General features: G+C 37.5%; 1 protein-coding gene and 1 non-coding gene across 5 annotated transcripts in view; both read left to right on the forward strand.

Annotated features, from left to right (window-relative positions):
- The window catches only part of POLA1 (DNA polymerase alpha 1, catalytic subunit), a 297,808-nt gene that overhangs the window by 25,809 nt on the left and 244,090 nt on the right, over positions 1-27,909 (forward strand). For all 4 annotated transcript variants that reach the window (XM_031005766.2, XM_031005765.2, XM_055376410.1 and 1 more), the window contains exons 11-24: positions 2,674-2,786; positions 3,855-3,971; positions 5,500-5,574; positions 6,452-6,590; positions 7,301-7,455; positions 11,883-11,967; positions 13,268-13,329; positions 15,384-15,473; positions 17,609-17,725; positions 19,030-19,205; positions 21,030-21,159; positions 21,654-21,773; positions 22,866-22,965; positions 25,041-25,165. In XM_031005766.2, the coding sequence (XP_030861626.1) occupies positions 2,674-2,786; positions 3,855-3,971; positions 5,500-5,574; positions 6,452-6,590; positions 7,301-7,455; positions 11,883-11,967; positions 13,268-13,329; positions 15,384-15,473; positions 17,609-17,725; positions 19,030-19,205; positions 21,030-21,159; positions 21,654-21,773; positions 22,866-22,965; positions 25,041-25,165 (1,604 nt within the window). The remainder of the gene's footprint in view (positions 1-2,673; positions 2,787-3,854; positions 3,972-5,499; positions 5,575-6,451; positions 6,591-7,300; positions 7,456-11,882; positions 11,968-13,267; positions 13,330-15,383; positions 15,474-17,608; positions 17,726-19,029; positions 19,206-21,029; positions 21,160-21,653; positions 21,774-22,865; positions 22,966-25,040; positions 25,166-27,909) is intronic.
- LOC115932541 (small Cajal body-specific RNA 24) lies at positions 24,067-24,196 on the forward strand. Its single transcript, XR_004068809.1, has one exon.

The raw sequence follows: 27,909 nt of genomic DNA on the forward strand, positions 1-27,909 counted from the left end.
AAATTTCAGAGACTAGTGTTGCATTTGCTGCTATTCCTGAGTTTGCATCTTAATGCCTTGTAGCTTTGTGGGGTATGAGAATGCGTAACACAAAAGCAAATGGTTCCCCACTCCCCCACAACCCCACAAAGTAAATACATCCATAAAGCTTCATATTGCCAGCGTCAGTTGCCAAGGATTAGAACCTTAAGAAGCAACAACCTTCTTTCTTTCTTATTTGAAAATGAGTTGGTTATTTCTACATTTCGTTTACTGGTTAATACTCTTAGTAAACAGAGCATTGTTTTGCAGGGTAAGGATCTAGAGCTGCATTGTCCACTGTGGTAGCCACCAGCCACCTGTAGCTCTTTACATTTAAATTAATTAAAATGCAATACAAATTAAAATTTATTTTCTCGGTCACTAGCCACATTTCAGGTGTTCAATAGCAACTGTGGCTAGTAGCTACCGTATTGGATGGCTCAGAAACAACAATTCCATCATCACAGAAATTTATTTCAACTAGTGCTGGTCTGTAGTGACAAGTGTTGGAAGATTGAAGCATTGAAGCACAGTTATATTTGCAAAGCAACCAGTTTATGATATATGATGGTGTTGAATTCCTGGTACTGACCATAGTCATGGATAGGCTTTTTTAACCAATATTGGAAAATATTTTGCAATTGAAAGAGATTCTAATTTGTTATTGATCTGTCATCCAAATGCTAAGGCAGAATGAAATTTCTGGTGCTGGAGAAGGCCTCAGAGATCATCTAGTCTAGTTATGCACTTAAGAAACTGAGGCTCTGAAAGATATAATAGCTCTTTAGTGGTAGAAGCTTGGGCTTCTCACCCTCAGTCCACTCTGCTGTTCTGGTTCCGTGGTACTTCTCAAGTTGTGTTCTGTCCTATGGCACATCTTTCTCTGTTATTGATGCCAACGGGTTAAATAAGATAGCTTAAAAAAACTCCTTTAATCTCAGAGTGTTGAACACTTTCATTGTGATAGCAGGTAATGATCACTGAGCTTTGGTGAAATCAATGCTGCTAATAAAAATGAAGTACTCCAAAAGACCCTGTTATTGTTTCTCACTTTCTAACAGATTCTAAGTAAGTCAGTTGTTGCTGAATGCTCCATAATTATGAAAAGAATCTTACTCTTTGCATATGGGAAGATATCCTGTCTTCATTATGACTTTTTCAAGGTTGAATAATCCTGACTGCACCTGGTTTCAGCTAGTAACTTTGGGGGGAATGTAATCTTTGTTTACCATGATCTTTTTTGTGTCAGATGAGGCATAAACAGTGTCAAATGTGTTGCATGAAGTGTAATATTAGTTTGACAGTAAAATGAGCTTATTTGAATCTTTGAATCCAATATTAGGGTCTTTATTTTTCTTTGCATAGCATTTTGTTTTTCCATCTTTAACTGTTGTGAGGATGACTTTTAATTTTCTGAGTTACTGTGATTTTTTTTTCTTTCTTAATCTTCCCGTAGTCCTTCCTTCCCTCTCCCTCCCCATCCACCCTCCCTGTTACCCCCTCAAGCTGAAAGTCTCACAACTCTTGTAAGAATTTTAATCATCTGCAGAAATGAAAATTCTTAGATCATCTTATTTCTACCAGGATGTGTGAAAAAAGGAGTCACTGATGAGTAGTCTTTGAAACTGGGGTAATTGACCTTGTGAACAGTAGCCTTTGCATGTACCAGAATTTTCTTAGTGTCTCAGATAAGTGGCTGTGTTGAGTGGCTTTGTTGATTACTGCTGTCTAATTATTCATGGAGCCCAGGATTTTGCACAGTGACCATCTCCTGGGTTGACTAACAAATGTTTGCAGTCTGTTCTTCGTGGCCAATTTTCATAAACAATGATTTGATGTCTAAAAAGATGTGGTTTTACTTTATGGTATTCATTACTTAAATTACTGAAATAGAATAGAAAGGAACATTATAAACACTACCTAGTTAGATGTCCTAAGTAGCTGTGAGGTAGAAAAGGTGAAATAGAAGATAATAGTAGTCCCTATTGTGAGATATTTATTATTATATGGAATAAGAAATAAGAAGTAAATTATGTTTTTTGTAAACACAGTTTTACATATAGAAAAACACTGATGCACTAGTTATCCTGATACATGAATATTGGTTTTTATAGGTAAATACAAGCGCTAAAAAATTAGAATTATATTCTCAGATCTGTAATCTCACAAGAGGCTTAATTATGAGATTTGTTGGAAAATACTTTCCTTGTGTTTGTTTCTCTTTCTTTTTTCTTGAGACAGGGTTTTGCTGTGTTGACCAGGCTGGTCTCAAACTCCTGAGCTCAAGCGATCTGCCCACCTTGGCCTTCCGAAGTGCTGGGATCACGGGCATGAGCCACTGTGCTCGGCCTGTTTTGTTTCTCTTAATCTGTATAATCCTGGTTGTGGGGAAAGTGTTTATGCAAGTTAGAGAATCATTCTGTCCCCTGTCCTCCCAGTGGTCATACACTGTATCATTGTGTTAGTGTAGTATGGCATCAGTACTGAGTAAAGAACTGGTCTTGGGGAGTGGGAAATGGATATATTTGCTGTCAAAATGAGTTATCATGAAGGTATAAATGTGTGGACACATTCAGTGAGCCTCTATATTGTTCCTTTAATTAGGTGAAATTGAAATGTTTCTTTTCTCGTGATTTTCACTTATTCTTTCAGGTGTGGTATTTCTGTTTGGGAAAGTTTGGATTGAATCAGCCGAGACCCATGTGAGCTGTTGTGTCATGGTGAAAAATATCGAGCGAACGCTTTACTTCCTTCCCCGTGAAATGGTAAACATTAGTGATTAGCTTTTAGTTCTCAGTCGTTGTATCTGCCACACATTCTGTGTTTTGCAGCCAGCTCTCTCTCTTTCAATAGGGCTACAAATTCTCTACAATCCTGATGCTTCTTTCTTGCTGCTTGCCTGGTGACCACTGATTGTCAGCAATTCTATTAGAGGTTGGGAAAAGTAGAAAAAATAAAGTAGAACTCAGTTTTTCAACTAGTTAGAGTATAAAAGTTTCTGAGTTTTAGTATATAATGCTTTCTTTCTCTCACTCCTCATTTCCATAATAATCAGGGTTGGAACTATAAGTCTCTAAAATGTGACATGGCATTTGTCCCAGTTTTCATGGTTTTGCTGCATAGGCAGCAGTGATATTCCCTCCATTGCCATTTATTAACAAGTTCAATTCTATTTGCTTCTTTTTTTTTCTTTATTGAGACGGAGCCTAGCCCTGTTGCCCAGGCTGGAGTGCAATGGCACAATCTCGGCTCACTGCAACCTCCGCCTTCTGGGTTCAAATAGTTTTCCTGCCTCAGCCTCCCGAGTAGCTGGGATTACAGGCGCCCGCCACCACACTGAGCTAATTTTTGTATTTTTAGTAGATACAGGGTTTCACCATGTTGGTCAGGCTGGTCTCAAACTCCTGACCTTGTGATCTGCCCGCCTTGGCCTCTCAAAGTGCTGGGATTACAGGCATGAGCCACTGTGCTCAGTCTGCTTCTCCTTTTTTATTGGGACTTAACATCCCCATTTCCCTCTCAGCCCCTCCCTATGTCAGTTGAACTGTGTAGTCTCTTGGTCAGGATTTACAACATTTATTCTTCCATTTTGTAGACTTGATCATCTTTATCGCTGATTTGTTTTTTATGATGCCATTGGGAGGAATTGGGCATTTGGTTTAGTACATTTTTTGGGTCTGTTTGTATCTTTGAACTTATCTGTAAGACTGCTATTAAATGTTTAAATGGGTGAGGATGAAAATTGATACAGACTTGGATTTTTGGTGGTTGAGAAGATCATTTATGTACAGATACTTTTTTTTTCCCCTCTGTCCCCTTCTCTGGGATAACAGAAAATTGATCTAAATACGGGGAAAGAAACAGGAACTCCAATTTCAATGAAGGATGTTTATGAGGAATTTGATGAGAAAATAGCAACAAAATATAAAATTATGAAGTTCAAGTCTAAGGTTTGTATTTGGCGATGATTTTTTTCCAGCTCTGTTTGTTGTTTATTTTCTGATTTAGCAAATAGTTATTGCATATTTTCTTTGTGTAAAATACCTTCTGTGCAGCTATAATTTATTGAATGGAAATTTCATAGGTATGAATGTAAAAACAGTATATTAGATTTGCAAAAATATTTTTTCTTTCTCTTTAAACTGCTTATAAAATAATGTTTATTAATTTGAATAGAAAGACAATCCATAGCAAATTAATTGCCTCTGGTGCTTGCAACATGTCTTGTGCTCTCATTCCCAAGTGCAGAAGAAACTGCTCTGATCTCGTTTATATTAGTTGTTGCCAAGATGTTTTGGTTAGAAAGTTAAGTAAGGTTTTATTTTTAAAAATCAGGGACTATGATACAGTCTGATAGAATGAAAATCTCTGGTTCATGTGCTAGTTATGATAAATTGTCTTGATTTTAGTGAGATATTGATGCCTTTGGCCATAATCGTGGGGGCTATAGCCTGCTCAAAATACTGGCTATTAATAATGATCGCAGGAAGGATTGAGTTACTGAAGATAAGGCTAACAGTATTAACTATTTGAGTTTTGAATTGCCGCTGATGGGTCAAGTCTTTATAATTCTAGAAGCAATTGTGATATACTGGTGAAGAGCTTAGGTGCTGAGGCCGGACTGCTTGTGCTTTAAGTCCTAGCCCTATTACTTACTAGCATGTAACTTGGACAAGTGCTGAATGACTACTTTTTTTTTTTTTTTTTTTTGAGATGGAGTCTTGCTCTGTTGCCCAGGTTGGAGTGCAGTGGTGCGATCTTGGCTCACTGCAACCTCCACCTCCTGGGTTTAAGCAATTCTCCTGCCTCAGCCTCCTCAGTAGCTGGGATTACAGGCACACACCACAATGCCCAGCTAATTTTTTTTGTATTTTCAGTAGAGCTGGAGTTTCACCATGTTGGCCAGGCTGGTCTTGAACTCCAGACCTCAAGTGATCCGCCCGCCTCGGCCTCCCAAAGTGCTGGGATAACAGGCGTGAGCCACCGCGCCCAGCCGAATGACTTCTTTATGCCTGTTTCTTCATCTGAGAAATAGGGCCCTGTTTCAAGAGTTGCCGGAAGGGTTAAATCCATTAATTCATATTAGATGATGAGAGCAGTCCTTGCCAGATAGCCAACACTCAGTAAATGTAAGCTATAATTATAATGCTAATTATTAATCTAGCAAGATGGAGTTGCTTAATATCAAATAGTAGCAAATCATTTAATGCATTAACATTGTAAAAAATTTTAAATTTTTATTGCCCCTCTTGCATGCAAATATTTCTGAGTTCTGTAGTGTCCAAGATGAGTCCTTTTAGCATTTTGACACTGGTTGTTTTAGTTCCAATTGAAAGAGGAAAGGGTACCTTTTTGGCTTCATTTACCTTTGTGTTCCATAAGGATTCTTGATGATTAAATACAAGAGCATGTATTGTAATACTGGTTAGTTTGTGAAGTTTTTGTCTTAAGGATTTTTTAAAATATCTACTTACCCAGCCAGTGGAAAAGAACTATGCTTTTGAGATACCTGATGTTCCAGAAAAATCTGAGTACTTGGAAGTTAAATACTCGGTAAGTCAAACAAAGAAAATTACTGGGTTTTGCTTGAGAATGACATTTTTCTGTTTTTGAACTTTCAACTGACTTTCAGTTACGAGTATTGGCAGGGCTTCTCAAGCCCACAGTTCATTGAGGTGGATTTATAGTAATGAATAATTGAAATGGATAAAATTAATTTAAGTATATAGACTACAGGTTACACTGCCTTTCTCTGCTTTTGAGTATGCATCTTTAAATAAATAAGTTGAAACAGCACGACTGTTTGTCAAGTGGAATGAATGCCACATGATGGAGTTGGACATCATTAGTTTGTTGAAGTGTCCCTTATGAGCAGTGGAAAGGTGAGAGAGGAGTGTCAGTAGCATTGCTATAGTGCTGCTCTTGCTCCTGTGACAGGCAAGGTCATTGCTATGGGATGTTAATTAACTGGACCTTAACCTCTTTTTACCTCTGTTCTAGTGTTTTGTTCCCACAACATTGGAAAAGAAAAACTTTTAAGAACTATTTCTGACAGTGGTGATGAAAAGTATTTTCAATGAGTTCCACTCTGTTGCTTTCATTCTTCTAATGGAGTGGTACTTACTTGGCTATTCTTTATCAGTAAAGCATGTACAGCTCTGGACAGAAATTCTCTTTTGGGGGAGCTTCTTGGCCTATTTTTCTTCTAATGGGTGTCATCAAGATGCATTATTTTGTCATTGTGAATTGGTTTTGTTTCCTACTGTGAATTGTTTTGGATTTCATTTGTGGCAAATTACATTTCATATATATCAAAGGGGTTTTCTTCTGTGCTTCATAGAGAGGCTTTTGTTTATTTCAAATATAGACTTTGGAAAATGCAAAGTAATAGTTTTAAACAAAAAGATTCTTTTTTTTTTTCCTTTTTCAGGCTGAAATGCCACAGCTTCCTCAAGATTTGAAAGGAGAAACTTTTTCTCATGTATTTGGGACCAACACATCTAGCTTGGAACTGTTCTTGATGAACAGAAAGATCAAAGGACCTTGTTGGCTTGAAGTAAAAAGTCCACGTAAGGAAAAATATATGCTCAGAATGCTGAATAGATTGCTGATAGATGTGGTTTTTAAAAGGGAAGTTAGGAAATTGATCTATTTATTTTAATGTGTCTACTTCCTTTTCTGTTTGTTTCTTCAGTTTTCGTTGAGTGAGTATAGGGAGTACATTTGGAATCACCTTATCTCGGTAATGCCTGGCGGTTTAGTCTGAGGGAGGCCTTAGTTTGGGGTGCATCCCTCATTATGCTGTTATTTGTATGTACTTCTGACCTGGCTGATGTGGCCCAGCTGTTGTGCATAGTGAACTGCTGACCTTTGAAGGAGAGGAGAATCACTATTCAATATGGATAGTGCATGTTTTTCCTGTTACCTGATGTTTTTCAGTAATTGCTTCTATGATAGTCTGCTTTGTCTTAAAAATGTTTCATGATTCCTCCAAGGCAGTGTTTCAGTTTTTTAAAAACGTATTTTGGGTCCTGGATTCTTTGGAGAATCTGATGAAAGCTATAGACCTCTTTCCCAGGAAAATGAACATATGTACACACACGTGAGGATTTGCATACAACCCAATAATGTGGCTTATTTTTAGTTAGATGTTACAATATGTCATTCTTATTAGAAGGCAGGGTTGAAGAATATGCCAGTTAATGACAGATGTCTTAATTATAGTAGTTTTTCTTTTTCAGTAAATAGCTATTGATCTGTTGTATCTATTCTCTTTCAGAGCTCTTGAATCAGCCAGTCAGTTGGTGTAAAGTTGAGGCAATGGCTTTGAAACCAGACCTGGTGAATGTAATTAAGGATGTCAGTCCACCACCGCTTGTCGTGATGGCTTTCAGCATGAAGACAATGCAGAATGCAAAGAACCATCAAAATGAGGTTTAAAAAATAGGACAGATTTTGTACCCATGCCTTAGATGCGATACTTGCCTGAACTTGCACAGCTTTGCTTTAAGAGAAAGTTGTTCTTTTTGGGGGGGAAAGAATACTAATTCACTACTAAACTCTTATAGAGAATGAATTGAATTTGTCTAGTGTTGGAGTTTTTTCTTAAAGACTTAAATTGCTGAATTTATTTTTATTTTTGTCTATTAAATTTTTTACTTAGGAGAACTTCAAATGGACACAGACAGAATAATAAAATGAACTCCCCATACCAATCACTCATATTCAGCAGTTAGCAAGATTTTGTTACACTTGTTTATTTCTCTCCTTTTTTTCTTCTTGAAGTATTTTAAAGCTAGTCTCAGACATTGTGTCATTTTCCCTGTGAACCTTGGTATGCTTCTCTCAAAATGTGTTATTATATAATACCATTAGCACACCTAATAACATTAACAGTGACTCCTTGGTATAATCTAAAATACCCAGTCCATACTTACATGACTCTGTCTCTCAAGATGCCTTTTAAAACTCAGTTTGTTTGAATCAGGATTCACACAAGATTCGCAGATGGTATTTAATCTATGTGCCTCTTGAATCTCTTTTAAACAGGAAGAACTCACTCCTACTCTCCAGTTTTTTTAATGACATTGAATAATTAAAGAATCATTGTTGGTTGTCTTGTAGAATATCCCATTTTCTCTATTTATTTGCTTTGTTGTAGTGTCATTGGACTTTTCCTCTATACCAGGGGTTGGCAGGCAATCAATTGTCTGTGAGCCAAATCCAGCCTGCTACCTATTTGTGCAAGTCAAATTTCATTGGAAGACAGCATGTCTACAGCTGCTTTTGCACTATGACAGCAGAATTGAGTAGTAACAGTGACCATATTTAGGCCTGCAAAGCCTAAAATATTTACTGTCTGGCTCTTGAAAGAAAAAGTGTGCTGACCCTGCCTTATCCTTCATATTTCCGCATACTATAAGTGAGCTCTAAAGGATCAAATTAGATTCAGGTTCAACTTTTTTAGCCAAAATGCTTTATAGGTGATGCAGTGTACTTCATATTGCATCATATCAGAAGACACAATGTCTGGTTAAGCTGCTATTAGTTGACAAAGGCTGGGATCAGTGGAAAAAAATAACCTGCTATTAGTGAGTCTGTGTCTGATTAGCGGTTGAATGAATGATAACTATTGTAATTCTCCATTAGTTTTTCATCTAAGGTTTTTTAACTTTGACACTACAGGTATTTTGGGCCGGATAATTCTTTTGTGGGGTACTGTCCTGGGCATTGTAGGATGTTTAACAGCATCCCTGGTCTTTACTTTCTAGATGCCAGTAGCATCCGTCCCCTCTAGTTGTGACAACCAAAAAATGCCTACAAACACATCATCAGATGTCTCAGGGTCAGGGGATGTGTATGTGTGTATAAAATTACCCCCAGTTGAGAACCACTGAGCTAATGGCTTCATTTATTAGTCATTTTTGCTGGAATTAGTTAATTTCATTAGAAGTCGTAAAATGGTGATTTTTAAAAATTCTGTCCATGGTTTTTAAATTTTTCTATAAAATTAAATTTTTTTCTTTAGCCAGTATTGTTTGGTTATGCTATAAGGGTTTACACAGGAAAGACAGGATAAATGCTTCTTTCTCTTTAATTGCCAGTTGTCCTAGTAGGAAGTTGGGACCTATATTACATGCAGTCGTGACTGATGCTTTATTTATTTATTTATTTTTGTTGTTATGTTTTAACTTCCTAAGTCCTTTTGACATTGATAGGGATCTTTTTTAACAGCATTTTGTCAGTATTTTCAGTATTTTCTGATTTTTTTTTTAGTATGTGTTTTGATCTTTTTTTTTTTTTTTCTTTTTTTTTGAGACAGAGTCTTACTCTGTTGCCCAGGCTGGAGTGCAGTGACATAGTCTCAGCTTACTGTGGCCTCTGCCTCCCAGGTTCCAGTGATTCTCCTGCCTCAGCCTCCTGAGTAACTGGGATTACAGGTGCGGGCCACTACACCTGGTTAATTTTTAGCAGAGGCGGGGTTTCACCATGTTGCCCAGGCTGGTCTTGAACCCCTGACCTCAAGTGATCTGCCCACCCCAGCCTCCCAAAGTGCTGGAATTACAGGTGTGAGCCACTGCACCCGGCGTGATCTTTTAATAATAGTTAATACTGTAGACGGCCATAGTTCATAGTTAAGTGTTTGGGAGAAGTTTAATTAGTAGTTAGTTAAAATTTTAAGAAAGTGTCCACCTCTAGTGTCCAGAATGAGGTTTCCACATTCCATTTTCTTTTCTTTTTTTTTCTTTTTTTGAGATGGAGTCTTGCTCTGTTGCCTAGGCTGGAGTGGAGTACAGTGATGTGATCTCCGCTCACTGCAACCTCTGTCTCCCGGGTTCAAGTGATTCTCCTGCCTCAGCTTCCTGAGTAACTGGAATTACAGGTGTGCGTCACCACATGCCCAGCTAATTTTTATATTTTTAGTAGAGACGGAGTTTCACCATGTTGGCCAGGCTAGTCCCAAACTCCTGACCTTAAGTGATCTGCCCACCTTGGCCTCCCAAAGTGCTGGGATTACAGGCGTGAGCTACCATGCCCAACCCCATTTTCTAATAAAAGGAAATTGGGCGCTCTGGAGTAATGGCAGATTCAGGGAAGGAAATGTCCAGGATAAGTCTGGAACATCTTATTATACCAGAAAGCAATGACAGTATTAAAATCTACTGAAGATATGTCAAAAGGACTCAGGAATCAACTTGAAGAGTCTTCTACTGAACAAAGATGGGACAATGTGGGGGTAAGAATAAGTTGAACAGATTGCAACACATCAGATCCATGAGTTCATAATGATATTGTCTGCAATGACACCACACTGATCACTTCTGAAGGAAGCTAGGGAACCAACTCATTATTTTGAAAACTGATAAAGGGATTGAATGAAGGTTTTTGACTTTTCTGAACACATGCTATACCTCAGGCAACCAAATAATTGATGAGGGGAAGTTTCTCTTCATAGACGGTTTCCAGCTAATAAATGAAAGATAAATGGAATAGTACCACTTTGTAATTGCCGGTGAAATAATGGATCTAGGAAGTGATCACCAGTGGGTACTTATATCTCTAAGGTAGAGATGAGCAGACATTATGTGCCTGTGCCTTTGGATAGAAGTAATCAGCGCCTCTAAAGTATTCTTGCCCCAGAATTGAACCTGATTTTGATCAAGCTTTTAGACCTAACTATGAATTTATAGGCAGTATGGAGACAGAAAAACAAGTTAAGTGACACTGTTGGGACACAAGTAGTGGAATCCATACTATGGGGCACTCTCTAGGACAAACAGCCTAGTTTCTTTAGCAAGTAAATTATAGGGGAATGACAGATGGGATAGGGTTGTACCTGTAGTTTTACATATCAACCATTACAAAGTATGGTCCTTGTGTGGTAAATAAAATTGAGATAATTGGAAAATATGAAAATTTAAATTCTGCCTGGATAATTAATGATTTTAAGAAATTACTATTCATGTAATTGTATTAGGTGAGATAATTGTATTGTGATTATATTTTTCAAACTTCTTATCTTTCAGAGTGGTGGTGGTTATCAGCTGGGTGAGATTTTGCCTCTAAGGGGACATTTAACAATGTCTAGAGACATTTTTGGTTATCACAACTCAGGGGGTCTGGGAATGGTAATACTGGCAACTAGTAGGGAGATGCTGGGGATGCTGCTAACATCATACAGAGCACAGGACAGCCCCCACAACAAAGAATTATTTGGCCCAAGGTGTTAATAGCTCCATGATTGAGAAACCCAGTTTTAGAGATTGATGCTGAAATCTTCCCAGATAAAATGATGGGTTTGGGTTTTGCTTCAAAATAATCTAGAGAGAGGAAGGAAGTAGGTAGGGTTATAGATGAGTTGATAATTGAAACTGGATGATGGCTATACAGGAGTTAATTTTGTCTATTTTTAATGTGTTTACATATTTTTATAATAAAAAGTTTAAAGTATTTATTATTTTTCGAGACAGAGTCTCACTCTGTCACCCATGCTGGAGCGCAGTGGCGCGATCTCAGTTCACTACAACCTCTGCCTCTTGGGTTCAAGTGATTCTCCTGCCTCAGTCTCCCGAGTAGCTGGGATTACAGGTGCACGCCACCATGCCCAGCTAAGTACTGTATTTTTAGTAGAGACGGGGTTTTACCATGTTGGCCAGGCTCGTCCTGAACTCCTGACCTCAAGTGGTCCACCCGCCTCAGCCTCTCAGAGTGCTGGAATTACAGGCATGAGCCACCACGCCTGGCCAAAGTTTTCATATGTGTTTAAATGTGTATCTTTAAATATTCTTGGTGATTTTGGTGAGAATGCAGAATGTATAGTAGCGGTCTGGTAAGTGGGTTTTTTCCTCCTTTCTTTGCAGATTATTGCTATGGCAGCTTTGGTCCATCACAGTTTTGCATTGGATAAAGCAGCCCCAAAGCCTCCCTTTCAGTCACACTTCTGTGGTATGTATTTTTTTTTAAGCTGGCTTACTAACAGCTTGATTTGAATTTCCTTATTTTTTCTCCAGCTATTGGATCAGTAACTTGTTTTTCAAAAATTGTTTTCAAGAATAGTGCATATCGTTAAAGAGGGTTTTGTTTTTTTTTGTTTTTTTGCCATGGAAACTAAGTTTTATTGGGTTGGTTGCCTCCTATTCAGCTGGTTCATTTTTTTTTTCTAGGAGCAGAAGTCTGGAGTCTATTTGACATCTTTTTTTTTGTTTCAATGGTTGCTCTACTGAGGTTGAGTAGTTTTTTCCTGGGTCAAAATTAGACTTTAACTATTTTCTGATGTCATTCCAATAGCCTATCATAGAAGCTTGATCAAAGTTTTCTGTGTGATGAGGCAAGATGCCAAGGAATAAATATTTACCTATTTGGGAGGAGTTATAGTAATAACAATTGGAGTTGGGTTGTGCTATGCATAAAATTCAATGGATGAAACAATTCCACCAAGTTCTGCATGTGTGTTTTATGAGTCAGTCTCCAAGGAGGATTCTGATATATTCCATGTTGAGAGCTTGGCCAGTTACCTAAGCATTTTGCTGTTTTTTAAAAAAGGGAATAATACCATTGACCTATTATATTTCCTGGGATCTTTTTCAGCCCAGAAGCAGAGATTAACTTGGCCAGCCTCTCGTCTGGTTTTCTTGGGTATTAGGAAAGTAGGACTAAAACATGCAGAGAAGGGAGTATGAGATATGATTGTTGTGAAGTTTTCCCCCTTGAGTGGGTGGAACACATGGAACAAAATGGTGATGAGAATAGCCTGGAAAATATGTAGAAGAGAGCAATCATGAGCTCATTTCAACACGCATTTATTCACTTCCTCTATGTACGTCACTATGTGAACAGCTGTTGTGTATGGTAAGGAACTTACAGTGTGTAATAGGGGAAGCTTTGGTCAATTTTACCTTTTGAGAAGGCTGAACTGAGTTTCTCCACTGTATGTTGCTTGGGGCATTGGTGGTGGTGGGATTTCCTTTGAGGAAGACTGCTAAAATCTTCCATTCTGACTTCAGTGGATAGATAGCAAATGTTTCATCAAAGCAGTTTTAACAACTGCAGGGACTTAGGGTTCTGTGCTTGACTATTCTTTTGAGGTCATCAGCATGACCAGTGGAAGTATTTGATGACCCTCCTAATTCTTTAGGGTTGGGGGGAATATATTTAAGACAGTTTCGTTTGGAAACATGTACTATATGATTACCTGAAATTAGACTAAGATGGGTGTTGGAATCTTTATTTTTTTTCCTTTTTACAGTGGTGTCTAAACCAAAGGACTGTATTTTTCCATATGCTTTCAAAGAAGTCATTGAGAAAAAGGTAAAGTGCTCATTATATGAAGCACCTGTTTGTTTGGAGCGAGAAAGAAAAAGGGGGTGGTATGGACTAGTAGAAAAAAGGTGTTTTATATTTTATTAGATTCATTCCTGCCAGATTGGACTATGACATCGACCCATTAAAATGTATTAGACATACACCTAGAAGCATTATTTAACAATGTTTAAATGTTTTACTACCTGAAAATAATGGGATTCTGTACTGTATTGTACTTAAACCCCCCTCCAATAGCTTAATTAGAAGCTTCTCTAAAATGCATGATCATATGATTCCTGTTTTGGGAAGGTGTTGGGTAGAGTCCCTCCCCAGCTTGAGGGAAGCCAAATGAAGTTGGGAATACTGTGGATGTTAAAGGGCCATGTATTGACAAAGTTGACATGGGGTTGGCCAAAATGGATCAGTGATCTCTAAATTCCAGCGTGCTCCATGCTCCATGAAGAAGTTTTCATGGGTCCTTAATAAAATGGGGAGGAGTGGGACGTAGTATAATGTAGTGAATTTTTCACAAAGGTAAATGTATTCAATTAAAAGAATTTTCTTTTATGGATTGTATGTTGTTTCTTTTACGAAGTGATGATATTGATACGTTTTTAGGTTTGTTTTGTTTTTTAATGTCTTCACCTGACAAAAGTAAGCAACCTTGTCAGGTTCTACTTATTTTATTTAATTGGCTTGGGAAGTCCAGTAGTTGGGAGGTACTGTTAGATTAGGCTATTATTTGTGAAGTGCCGTGAATTACCTAACCAGGTAAAATGACCTAGGAAAATTCCATTAGAGTCAAACCGACTTTTTTTTTGAGACGGAGTCCCGCTTTGTTGCCCAGGCTGGAGTGCATTGGCGTGATATTGGCTCACTGCAGCCTCCACTCCCTAGTTCAAGGGATTCTCGTGCCTCAGCCTCCTGAGTAGCTGGGATTACAGGCTCGTGGCACCACGCCCAGCTAATTTTTGTATTTTTAGTAGAGACAGGGTTTCACCATATTGACCAGGATGGTCTCAAGCTCCTGACCTCAAGTGATTCACCCACCTCAGCCTCCCAAAGTGCTGGAATTACAGGTGTGAGCCACTGTGCCCAGCCAAACTGACATTTTTTAACTGACCTAGTTGTAGAAAACATATAACCATCAACTTCCATTTTTAGAGATTTTTAATGAGTGGATCTTTTGAATACATGATTTATATTCAGTAATCCAAATAGGAGCCTTTTGTGTGAAGATAGGTTTTGTTTATACTTAAAACACTTGTAATTCTTTTTATTTTAATTTTTATTTTTTGAGACGGAGTTTTGCTCTTGTTGCCTAGGCTGGAGTGCAATGGCACAATCTCCTCTCACTACAACCTCCGCCTCCCGGTTTCAAGCGATTTTCCTGCTTCAGCCTCCCAAGTAGCTGGGATTACAGGCACGTGCCACCATGCCCGGCTAATTTTGTATTTTTAGTAGAGGCAGGGTTTCACCATGTTGGTCAGGCTGGTCTCGAACTCCTGACCTTAGGTGATCCACCCGTCTCGGCCTCCCAAAGTGCTGGGATTACAGGTGTGAGCCACTGCGCCCAGCCACTTATAATTCTTAAATATGTTTGTTTTTAGTCTAGTTTCTTATTTATCAGTTCTCATCTTACCATTTGGGATTATTTTATACAATCCTTGGGATTTCTTTGCCCAGTAAATACATAAACAGTGAAGTCTACCAGGGATTATATAGGAAAGTAATGTTTTTGATAGGTACTCTGATTCATATGCTCTAAATGTGTCCAGATGCACAAGCATGTCCCTGTGGAGGGACATTTCTATATTTTATGTTGCTCAGCACTTAAAATTTTGCTTTATTCACATGCTTATTACTAGAATGAGCTCCTCAGAGACTTTGAAATTATTACTATGAAACCTACAATCAGGAATTTCATTGCTACATTTAGTTTTGAAATGGATGGTTTCTTTTAACCCTAAGAAATCTTACCATAGTTAAACAAGAAGCCAAGATACAGTACTTGCAGACAGTAAAAAGTCGTCAGTGACTGGTGTGTTTTTATCTAACAGAATGTGAAGGTTGAGGTTGCCGCAACAGAAAGAACACTGCTAGGTTTTTTCCTTGCAAAAGTTCACAAAATTGATCCTGATATCATTGTGGTGAGTAGATGTTTGATCATGTTGTGGGGAAGCTCTTCATTTCTTAGTTCTTTTCAGTGTGACTTTATTGGTGCTTTTGAGCAGCAAATAATCTTTTCAGAGTAAAATGATCCTGTGGACTGGTGGGAATTGCTGCTAATAGGAGAAAAAAATAGCAAGCCCACTGCAAGATAGTTTTTTTTTTCTCTGGTATAAAAGCAACCTATGACTTATTGTTGAAGTTAAGGATTGTCTGGCTATTTATGCTTAGAGACCAGCACATAAGTAAGTAAACATGTACAAATGGAGTTATCGCCAAAATATTGACTTAGTAGTTGTATAGTGGTCACAGGAGTTTATTAATTCCCTTGGTTTGGTGCAAATCACAAAACTAAGTATTTTAATTGTATGAGTTCAGTGGATCTCTATGACATATTCCTTTGAAAACTCAGGGCTCGGAATTGATTTTTCTCTTGACGATCCAGTATGTCCCCACTAGATAGCTTGAGCTAATAATTCATTGAGCTATTTTTTGCCCCAATTCCTGAGAGTCATAAGGCAACATTTTGTTTTATATATCCTCTGGCCTTTCTAGTTTGTAGAATATGGAATTCCTTCATTTGTCTTTTTTCTGGGCTAATGGATCAATCATATTGTTTTTGTTTTTTCAGAGGAATGTAGGCTATAAATGCCTATATTTTGGATGTGATATGGGTAATTTGGGTACATTAAAGTCTTGCAAAAGTGTTTGCCGTATTCTTCCCTACATTCATTTTTACTCTTGGATACCTTATCTGGCAACTGTATAGCTAGCATCCTGAGTTCCTGTGGATAGGAAGCGATATCTCTGCACCCACTTCCCTTATGATATTTCAAGACCTATCTTTAAAGTTCCAAAAAGATTCTGTCCACAGTGTTGGACTGTGACATTCTGTCTCAGCACCAGGCCCTCAGTCAGCCTCCAATAACAACAGTTTCTTGGACCCCAAGGAGATGCCATGAAGCCTGGGAAACCTGGCCTGGCTTCAGGTGTTAGAGCCAAGTCTATGCGTGAGAAATCTAGATGTAAGATGGAATTCTGACATGAATATGGGTCCCTGATTCTAGGTATTGTAATTTGTAAGTGAGACTTCCTCAAGGCCTTTGGGTCTTCTAATTTAATAAGCAAAACTGCTATAAATATCTAGTGGTAAAATACATATAAAATTAACTATGTTGACCATTTTATAGTATACAGTTCAATGGTATTAACTACACTCATAATGTTATACAACCATCACCACGATCCATCTCTGTAACTCTTTTCATTTTGTAAAACTGAAACGCTGTACTCATTAACTTCCCATTCCCCGGCCCCTGGCAACCACCATTCTACTTTTTGTTTCTATGATTTTGACTACTCTAAGTAGTGGTATATATTTTTAATTAAGTTTAATAACAAGTATATTTATTGATGTGAATTATTTTAAACTTCATCTAATTTTTGATAAACATGGGAAAGTGAATCATGTTCACGTGTTGGAAATTACGGAAATGAAAAATCTAGTTGCATTTTTGAGATAATTTCTACTCTATATAGTTTTGTTTCTTCGTTTTTAACAAGTTTCTTATTTGAACTATTTAGTGGTATTATATATTTATCTTGTTGCGTATCAATTATGGGTCTAAATCAGTAGTGTTTGAACTCAATTTTTAAAAAGAAGCTAAATGCAGTTCCTGAGTTTTCGAAGAAGTCTTACATAAACTGTCATACAACACCAGGCAGGTTCTGTGTTTTTAAGGAAGCAAAATGGAATTATTTGAATTTAGCTTTTACCGATCATATGAAAAGTATGGGACATTAAATTTGCATTTTCCTCCGAGACCGTAAGGCATGAGCTGCAAATTAAAAGACATCATATGAGCCTTGCATCAATTAGGATGAAATAAAGTTTATTCCAGCAATCTGCTTAGCAGCCTTGTTAATGTCAAGGCTAATGAGTGCTGCTGATGAATAAATTCCTGAAGAAGAAAGGACCCCCAATCGGAGGTAAGTGCATCATGTCTTCAATTAGAGACTAGAAAAAGAAAGGGCAAAGAAATTCTGTGCGTATGAAGATAAATCCTCTAATTTGCATTTGTTATAACATTATCAGCTGCCTTCTTTTTCTGACTAGGGTCATAATATTTATGGGTTTGAACTGGAAGTACTACTGCAGAGAATTAATGTGTGCAAAGCTCCTCACTGGTCCAAGATAGGTCGACTGAAGCGATCCAACATGCCAAAGCTTGGGGTAATAATAATTTTCAAAATCTTATTTATCTATTTATTTTAATTTGGGATAGCTACCAAGGAACACACTATACTTTTTAAAAAAGGAATTGGTTATCTTGTTATGGGAACTTCAGTACATTTTAACTTTGGCACTAAACATCTTTTCCTTTGAATTCAGCATTTTATTTGTAAAAGCCTCTGGTAGTTTTTAAAATCATCGGTTAGAATCTAGGGATAGTGAACAAAGACAGCCCATACATGTTACCTTCACTTTGTCATTCCTGAAGTGATAGCCCTTAGGGCAAGGTTGCATGGTTCAGAAATCGTTGAGTGCTATCATTTAGGAAGAAAATGGGAAGAATGAATGGAAGGGAGTTGATGTTGGTTGTATAAGAACGCGATATTGCTTGCTGATATCTTGTAATAAAAAAAAAAAGGAAAAAAGAAGGCAATAAACTAAGTGCTTTCTGTGTTAGTTACCTCTCATGACAACTCCAGTTTTATTTTATAGACAGTCTCATAGGGGTAACGTAACTTGTTCTGGATCATGTAACTAGTAAGGGGAAGAACTGAGATTTGAACCCAGGCCTGGGTGACTCTTAAAGCCAATGTGTACTTTTCATTCTGCCTGCTTGCTTCATGTATGGAGGTTTTGGCAGTTTTTGTATGAAGCACCTTCTTCCTAAACCTGATACTGCTCAGTGCTTGAAATCTTATTTTACTTAAAGCTTATAAATAAAATGGACATGTTGCCTCATCAGATAAGTTAGGAATCTGTACCTTTTTCGTAATGTTCTCTAGAGGATTCTGCCACTACAGATCAAAGTTGGGGCCACTGCTCTTGCTTCTTTTCTTATTCATATCTTTAAGGTGGTAGAGTTGTTATTAGCACTTCATCTGAACACTTGCTTAGCTTTTTACCCCCTTCAAGATTTTCTTTATGTGGCATCTTCTCAGTGAGGTATACCCCATTACCCTATTTAAGATGGCAGTCCCCCTGTATTCCTTGTACCCCTCACCCTGCTGTTTTCCCATTTTCCATCTACTTGTTACCTCCTAGAACTATATAATTTCTTGTTTATGGTGTCTGTTTTTTATTATACATTTCAAATGAGGCCAGGAATCCTTTCTGTTTTGATCACTGCTGTATCCTGAGTGCCTAGAATAATGTCAGATACATAGTAAATGTTCAAAAATATTTGATTGATAAATGGAAGAATGAGAGTTTCATCATAATTTTGGGCCAGCTTCAAAATAGGTTAGAAAGAAATGTTCTCAGTGTCTGCTCTTTCGTGAAATTTGCTTTTTGTTCCCATCTCGTAGGGCCGGAGTGGATTTGGTGAAAGAAATGCTACCTGTGGTCGAATGATCTGTGATGTGGAAATTTCAGCAAAGGAATTGATTCGTTGTAAAAGCTACCATCTGTCTGAACTTGTTCAGCAGATTCTAAAAACTGAAAGGGTTGTAATCCCAATGGAAAATATACAAAATATGTACAGGTATGATCCTAGATTCTTCAGAATTCATCTGTCTTGAAATTAACAACAGCAGGACACTACTAGTACTATCCTTAGTCTGGAGGGACATGAGCCAGTGGTGTTGTAGAGGGGAAATTGTCTCCACTACTTTCATAATTTGAACTAGTTTACCTCTTGAATTATTGTAATTGATCAGTTTATCTCCGTCTCCCTCACCTGTGTTAACACTATCTTGATGTTTCCTAACAGTAGTTTGGATTTAGATTTCTACTCTTAATTCATTTATTCAGGAATTAGGGTAGTTATTTTAGAAATATAAAAACTGAGCAATCATTAAGTTAGAGGTATTGCTTGCTTATTTCTTCCTCCTACTCCTCTGGCCATCTCTCATTCATTCCTGCTAATTCTTCCTGAGTTCTTTCTTGGACTTCTCTTTTCTGACTTTGTTCCCTCTCTAGGTGATCTCATTGAGTCTTAGGAATTTAAATACCATGGGATGGCTGTGCTTCCCACCTGTGTATCTTCAGGTTAGACCTCCCTAAATTCCAGACTCAGTGTATCTGTTTTACCTATTTTACTTGATATCTAATGTGAACTCCCAGCTTGTTCAAAATTGAGCTCTGATCTTCTATCCTAGGTTCTTCCTATAGTCTTTCCTTACTAAATTAATAGGTGTATTTTTTCCATTATCACTGGAAACTTCCATAGTCTTACTTAGCCCCACACCTCTGAGGCATCTTTAATTCCTCTGTCTGATATCCCACAGTAGATGCATCAGGGTATCCTATCAGTTCTATCTTCTAAATAGATCTAAGTCTGACCACTTCTTTTCAACTGCATTGGACCCATCCTGTCCAAGCTGCTATCCTCTTTCCCCTGGATTACTGGGTTTATATGCCTATCCCCTTACTTTTGCTCTTACCCCCTTGTGGTCGATTCTCAATCCAGAATCAGAGTTATCCTGCTAAAATCAAGTCAGATGTGATACTCTGCTCAGAATCTTCCATTGACTCTCTGTTTCATTCAGAGTAAAAACTAAAGTCCTTATTTTTACTTACAAGGTCCTTTACAATGTGTCTCTATGTCGTTAACTCTGTCCTTATCTCGTACTGCTCTTTCCATCATTCTCTCTGATCTAGCCATATTGGCCTCTTTCCTAGTCCTGGAACTGTCAGATTTGCACGCAGCTCAGGACTTTTGAGTGTGCTATCCTGTCTGCCTGGAATGCTCTTTCCATAAGGCTTGCTCCCTCACCTCTTCAAGATCTTCATTCTCAGTAAAATCTTCCACTGTTTCCTAACAAAAATTTCAGTCTCTGCTTCTGATACTTAATATTCCCGTTGCTTAACTTTTAACATTATATAACATACTATATACTTAATTTCTTTGTTTTTTTTAATACTCTGTCTCCCCCATGAGGACATAAGCTCCAGGAGGATAGGAAGTTTTGTTTGTTTTGGTCACAGCCAATGCCTGGCATATAGTAAGCATGCAATACATACTCACTGGATGGAATGAATGAAAGGATTTAGGTAGTTTTCAGGCTTGTAGTTATTATATTACTTCAGTTTTTCCTTATGGGATTTTGTGTGTGTGTGTGTGTGTGTGTGTGTGTGTGTGTGTGTGTGTGTGTGTGTGTGTTTTGGAGAAAAGCATTGGGATCAGTGGTATGAGTGAATTCCTAGTTACATACTGACCTTATTTTAAATTGTTTCTGAAGCCAAGGTGCTGTTGCTCTGAATTTACTTACACCCAGAATTCCTTATAATATTTTGTGAAGTTCTGATTATAGGCATTGTTTCTTTTAATTACTTGATTCTGTTTCATTCTTACTTTTCTGTACAGTGAATCTTCTCAACTGTTATACCTGTTGGAACACACCTGGAAAGATGCCAAGTTCATTTTGCAGATCATGTGTGAGCTAAATGTTCTTCCATTAGCATTGCAGATCACTAACATCGCTGGGAACATTATGGTAAATTTAACTTAGAAAGGGGGAAAAAGCATTTCCTGTTGGATTCAGTGTTTGCTTCGGGTAGTTGTTATATGATAATGAGTCTAAATGCATGCTTATAAAATGAGTAACTTGGATTCTGAAAGCTGGATTTCTTTTGTAAAAGGAAGAACTGGTTGGGAGAAGGGGAGGAATGCCAGGTGCAGTGTGTTGAAATTTGGGTGAACATACGGATCATCTCTCTAACATCTGGATGTGTCTTTTTAGTGGAATGGTCCATTTGGGAGTAAATAAATAGCCAAGTTGTCAATATTTTAAGCTCTCTTTGTCTCCTTTAACTATAATGCTTAAAGAAAACGTTAGGAATAATTTAGTACCTTTTTTTTTTAAAAAAAAGCAGGCCATTATTAGGAATAGTTTTGAAGGAGGTGCTGTGACTAAACTTACTGACTCAAAGTTGCTTTTGTTAGTTGTGGTTTTGAGCTCAAATTTAAAAAATAAATTCCATTTAATAGTCCAGGACGCTGATGGGTGGACGATCCGAGCGTAACGAGTTCTTGTTGCTTCATGCATTTTACGAAAACAACTATATTGTGCCTGACAAGCAGATTTTCAGAAAGCCTCAGCAAAAACTGGTGGGTCCAAAACTGTGTAGTATTTTGTTTTCTCTTAACCCCCCCCCCCCCTTTTAATACCTAGATAGCCTTTTTTTCTGTGATAACATCTGCTTTCAAAATAGCTAATCCCTTGTGTCAAGTTTATTCCCTTGTTTTTGTGTGGTCATTTCCTTTTCCACTTTGTAAAAGGAAAATACACTTTGTGCAGACAAAATTATTTGTGAAATGTGAAATTCTTTGAGGGAAGCATTAGACCTCTCTGATGGGTAACCATACATGGAATGTGTTCTGGCACCTCAGCCCTATCCAAAGATAAATGCCAGTTAAACTTTTTATTTTCTTAAACCTATGAGCCTTTATTTTTATGTTGCATTTTTCTGTACTAGTATGACCAAGGTCACCCACAGTCAGGTTTCTGAAGTAGCCTCCATCACTTTGGAACTAAAACTTAGTTTAGCTACTGTTTTATTAGCACTGATATTAATTAATTCAGAAATGGGAATTGAATGTTAGAATTTGATTCAGGTTCTCATATTTGCTTGTTTTTTAATGTACATTATCAAAATTGGTATAGGGAATATTCATTTAGAGGACTTTAACTTCTGCTGAGGTATTGAATGTTGGCCAGTAATAAACTACTTAGGAATGGATTTTCAGTATATGGATGTACTTGTTTTATGGTGTCCATATTAATAATAGGGATAATGATAATACCTACATGAAGTATTTTATGTTTTTACATCACGAATGTTAGAGTAGTGATTTTAAGAGGGCTGTTTTATAATCTCAAATTTTATATAATATGAAAAGTGGTATTTTTCAGTATTCATTGATTTAAAAATATGAAATTCTGTAAATTCAAAAACACATAAAAATAGAATTTTCATATTTGTTAACTCAGGATATAGTATTTGTTTAAGAAATTACTATGCTTGGGATTCATTTGGATTCGTAAACATATTACAATAACTGTCTTTCCCAACAGATAGGACCACTAACTGAAATGTTTTTTAGAACTAAGTCCTGCAATTGGAAAAGAGAGAATCATCAAAATTTTACATTAGTTAATTAGTTGCTGGCTGGTGAAGTTATCTTTCCATTTGATATTAGGGAGATGAAGATGAAGAAATTGATGGAGATACCAATAAATACAAGAAAGGGCGTAAGAAAGCAGCTTATGCTGGAGGCTTGGTTTTGGACCCCAAAGTTGGTAAGGCTGGGCAGTGAATTGGTTTTCTCTCAGTATTAAGGAATTTCTTAATGTGGATCTAGGCTTGAGAAACTAGAAGACTGAATTATATCTTATAGGTCAGCGAATAGGTCTCATGACTTTTATCTTTCGTTCACGTGAAAATCTTGGTTGCCAGTCACCTGACATAGACTTAATGTGAATTTTGTTATGCTGTGTTCCAATAAAATATTATTTGTAGACACTGAAATTTAAATTTCATATAGTTTTCATATGTCATGAAATATTGTTTTTGATTTTTTTCCAGCCATTTAAAAATGTAAAAACCATACTTAAGCTCATGGGTGGTACAAAAATAAGTAGGTTGGATTTGGTCTGTAGCCGTAGTTTGTCTAATACATAGATAGCTGTCCAGTACATAGATAGCTGTTTGTCCTGACCAGTTCAGTTGACAGCAAAGTTGAAGGAAGTGCAGACAATAACCACCAAATTTAACAGGAGAATATCTTTTTCCCTATTGTTATGAATGGCAAAGATGTTTTGTGGTACACAGAGCTAGAAATAATTTTTTTTTCTTTTTTTCTTTTTTTTTGGAGACAGAGTTTTACTCTGTTGCCCAGGCTGGAGTGCAGTGGTGCGATCTGTACTCACTGCAACCTTCACCTCTTGGGTTCAAGCGATTCTCCTGCCTCAGCCTCCTGAGTAGCTAGGACTACAGGTGTGTGCCACCATACCCAGCTAATTTTTTTGTATATATAAAAAAAATTTCAACCCTTCCCAAGTGTACAGTTCAGCAGTAGTGTTAAGAATATTCACATTGCTGTGAAGGAATTAATGTGAATTTTATCCAATAAGTTAGTTCTGAGTAGGAAACATTTTTGACAAAAGTGATTTTGTTATTAGTTATAATGAAATGGAGCAGTAGTACTTGGTGTTATGTAGGTCTGGGTTTGAATTCAGTGTGATCTTGGGCTGCCTGTTTAACCTCTGTAAGCCTCAGTTTCTTCTGTAAAATAGAGTTAAGAGTAATATCTACCACACAGGGATTTAAGGATAAATTAGTATAGTGCTGGACACAGAATAAACTATCTTATATGTTTGCAATTATTATTGTCTTAATAGTGGACATTTATTTTTATTCAGTTTCTTCTCAAGGTGAAGATAACTCTTTGTAAATGTCCTACAGAAATATAGTAGCTTTCTGTTCATCCTTTGCAAGTAAAAAGGGTGGGTCGTTCCACTACTGACATTTATATATATGTGTCTCTTGTTTGATTTTAGCTCAGTTTTTGTACAGGTAAATGTGCTGTCCATTTTATTTTTTGAAGCTGTTGTAAAAGAATAAATTACTCGACCAGGCGCGGTGGCTCACGCCTGTAATTTCAGCACTTTGGGAGGCTGAGGCAGGCGGATCACGAGATCAGGAGATCGAGACCGTCCTGGCCAACATGGTGAAGCCCCATCTCTACTAAAATATAAAAAATTAGCCGGGCACGGTGGTGCGCGCCTGTAGTCCCAGCTATTCGGGAGGCTGAGGCAAGGGGACTCGCTTGAACCCGGGAGGCAGAGTTTGTGGTGAGCTGAGATTGCGCCACGGCACTCCATCCTGGAGACAGAGTGAGACTCTGACTCAAAAAAAAAATAAAAATAAAAATAAACCACTCACTTGGTTTTATTTGGGGTGGGGGTGGGAGAGTAGGTAGGAGGATTCTTCAAAGAATTCTTGCTTTGAAGGAGAGTTGAACATTTTTTTTTTTAAATGGATGTGACACCTCTCAGATAGCTGATTGGGAAGGTATTTGCTCATAATAATGGTGTGCTTTGGGGACAGCTGGGGAAAGGACTGGTTGTAGCTGGTTCTAAAGAGAGACAGGATCTTTTTCTCCCTCTTCTTTTGTGATCTGGCTTTTCACTAATCCGCATCATTTTATGAAATGGTAGTTGATTCTTTTTTTCCCTTTTTGTCTGTCTCACAGCTCTGGGTAGTATATATGGGTAGTATATAGTTTCTAATAAACTTACAGTGCTTTTAATAATGATGTTTTGACAATTCTGCTTTTCTTTAGACTTTTTATGACGTGGCTTTTTAATTTCAGGTTTTTATGATAAGTTCATTTTGCTTCTGGACTTCAACAGTCTATATCCTTCCATCATTCAGGAATTTAACATTTGTTTTACAACAGTACAAAGAGTTGCTTCAGAGGCACAGAAAGTTACAGAGGTTTGTATTTAACCTGGGACTCTTGAAATTGAGTTTAAAAGAATTGCTTAAAGAAGGAAGATCTGTGTCTTTTTAAAATAGTTTTATTGTGGTATTATTCATATACCATATAATTCACCTGTTTGAAATGTGTAGTTCAGTGGCTTTTAGTGTATTCCCAGAGTTTGCAACCATCATCACAATGAGTTTTAGGATATTTTCATTATTCCCCAAAGAAACCTTTTAGCTGTCACCTCCCTCAATCCCCATCCCTTCCACCTCTAGGCAACTACTAATCTTTTTGCTTGTATAGATTTGTGTATTCTGGACGTCTCATATAAATAGAATCATACATTATATGGCCTTTCGGTATCTGGCTTATTTCACTTATAATGTTTTCAAGGTTCATCCATTTTGTAGAATGTACTAGTACTTTATTCGTTTGTGTTGCTGAATAATATTCCATTTTATATGCATGTGTGGTGTATGTGTAGGTGTATACACATACACCACATTTTGTTCTTTTTTGTAATTTTTTTTAATACATGGCAGAAGATGTCTGTTTGCCCTCTAGCTCCTGAATTTATATGTCAGTTCTCACCACAAGCTTAGGACCTGTTTTTCAATCCCAATTTCATATTCCCAGAAGAGAGAATCCAATAGGTTTGCCTAGGTTGGTGAGCACCCCAGGTCCCCGTTACCTGTGACCACAAGAGTAGGTTCACAGGGCACGGATCTGGCTGCTAAGGATGGACCTTTCTGTGGGACTAGTGGATACTTTTACAGAGAAGATACTGGGTAGACATTCCCAAAAGGTATGACTGCATTCAATTAATATTTGAGCTCTGTTCTGCTACTGTGCCAGCATGGTGATAATTAATATTATTTAGCCTCTGCCCACCACCATTTTGCTTATTGGAGCTTTCCAGCTTGGATTCTGGATATATAATAGAATCATTTTAGAGTTGGAAGGGACCTCAGAGGTCATCTAAGAAATACTATACATGTAGCAATTTATAGATCTGAATCATTTTCATACATGGTACCTCAGAACAGTTAGTGTCACACAGGTAGTAGTTGTAGAGCTAGGAGTGGATTGTAAATTTCCTGACTCCACATCTTTCAGTTTACTTTTTATCTGACTTTCATAGTTGCTGTAAATAAATTAGAATGTGTACCAGGATCTCTTTAATAGATTTACTATCATCATCTGTTATATTGGAAAACAATAGGTCCCTATTACTATTGTAACAGCGTTCACTTGAAGATATTGATCTCTATAAAATCAGATGCTTTGTAAAGGCTAGGTTATCAAATGGCATTGACTTGATGTACTTTAAACCAAGAGGTTTATTTTTAATTCTGAACCTTTGAAAGGGCAAATGTGCCTGGCTTTTTTCTTTGTAGCTGTTAATAGAATTTACGGAGGCTAGGGAAAAATGGTCTAATGCTTCCCCTGCTTTTTCTTCCTGTAAATTTTAATATAAGAAGACTGCTGGTTGCTTTTCTGAAATGTTGCTATTCTTCTGCCGATTGCATAGCAATTTATAGGTAAAAGGTACTATATAAATGTTAAGGGATATATATGTATTAGTTTTTAGAAATGTCATGGCCTATTTAAATGTGCTCCAAACTCCTTTTTTTTTTTTTTCTTTTTTTTTTTTGGAGACGGAATTTCGCTCTTTTTGCCCAGGCTGGAGTGCAATGTTGTGATCTTGGCTCACTGCAACTTCTGCCTCCTGGGTTCAAGCAATTCTCCTGCCTCAGCCTCCCGAGTAGCTGGGATTACAGGCATGCGCCACCATGCCTAGCTAATTTTGTATTTTTAGTAGAGATGGGGTTTCTCCATGTTGGTCAGGCTGGTCTTGAACTCCCGACCTCAGGTGATCCACCCTCCTCAGCCTCCCAAAGTGCTGAGATTATAGGTGTGAGCCACCGCTCCTGGCTGCTCCGAACTCTTAAATTTGCTGATTTATTACCTTTTTATTTTTAGTCTACAGCATTTACAATAACTGCTACGATTCTCCATAGTTTTAAAATTCTATAGCATTTTGTTTGGTAGTAAAATGATTTAAAATAGTAGTTTAGCTGCTAGTTATTTTGTTTTTTTAATCCTGGAGGTCTGTCTTAGTGTTTGTATTTTAAAAACAATTTCCCCAAACATGTTGTTCTCCAGTTTTGTTGAAGAGAGATAGCATGTGTAAAAATGTATCCCTTTTCTTTTTTTTTTTTTTTTTTTTTTTTTTAAAGACAGAGTTTCGCTGTGTAGCCCAGGCTAGAGTGCAGTGGCGAGATCTCCGCTTACTGTAAGCTCCGCCTCCCGGGTTCACGCCATTCTCCTGCCTCAGCCTCCCGAGTAGCTGGGACTACAGGCGCCCGCCACCGTGCCTGGCTAATTTTTTATATTTTTGGTAGAGACGGGGTTTCACCATGTTAGCCAGGATGGTCTCAATCTCCTGACCTCGTGATCTGTCCACCTTGGCTTCCCAAAGTGCTGGGATTACAGGTGTGAGCCACCGTGCCCAGCCAAATGTATCCCTTTAAATGAAATCTAAATTTTTGTCTAACTACAGGGGTGGGAGATATTGGGAATGACAGCCTAATATAATTGGGAGAGAAGAGGGCAATCATGACCTGTTCTACAACCCTCTCAGCTCTTTCTTATACTACTCATGCATTATTGACCTTGTATAAGATAATAGCTTTTCAAGATGTGATCATGGGGGAAAGCTCCTATAAAATATTACTGTAGAAATTTATTTCAC

The sequence above is a fragment of the Gorilla gorilla genome, chromosome X, assembly GCF_029281585.2.
Source record: "Gorilla gorilla gorilla isolate KB3781 chromosome X, NHGRI_mGorGor1-v2.1_pri, whole genome shotgun sequence".
NCBI lineage: Eukaryota > Metazoa > Chordata > Mammalia > Primates > Hominidae > Gorilla > Gorilla gorilla.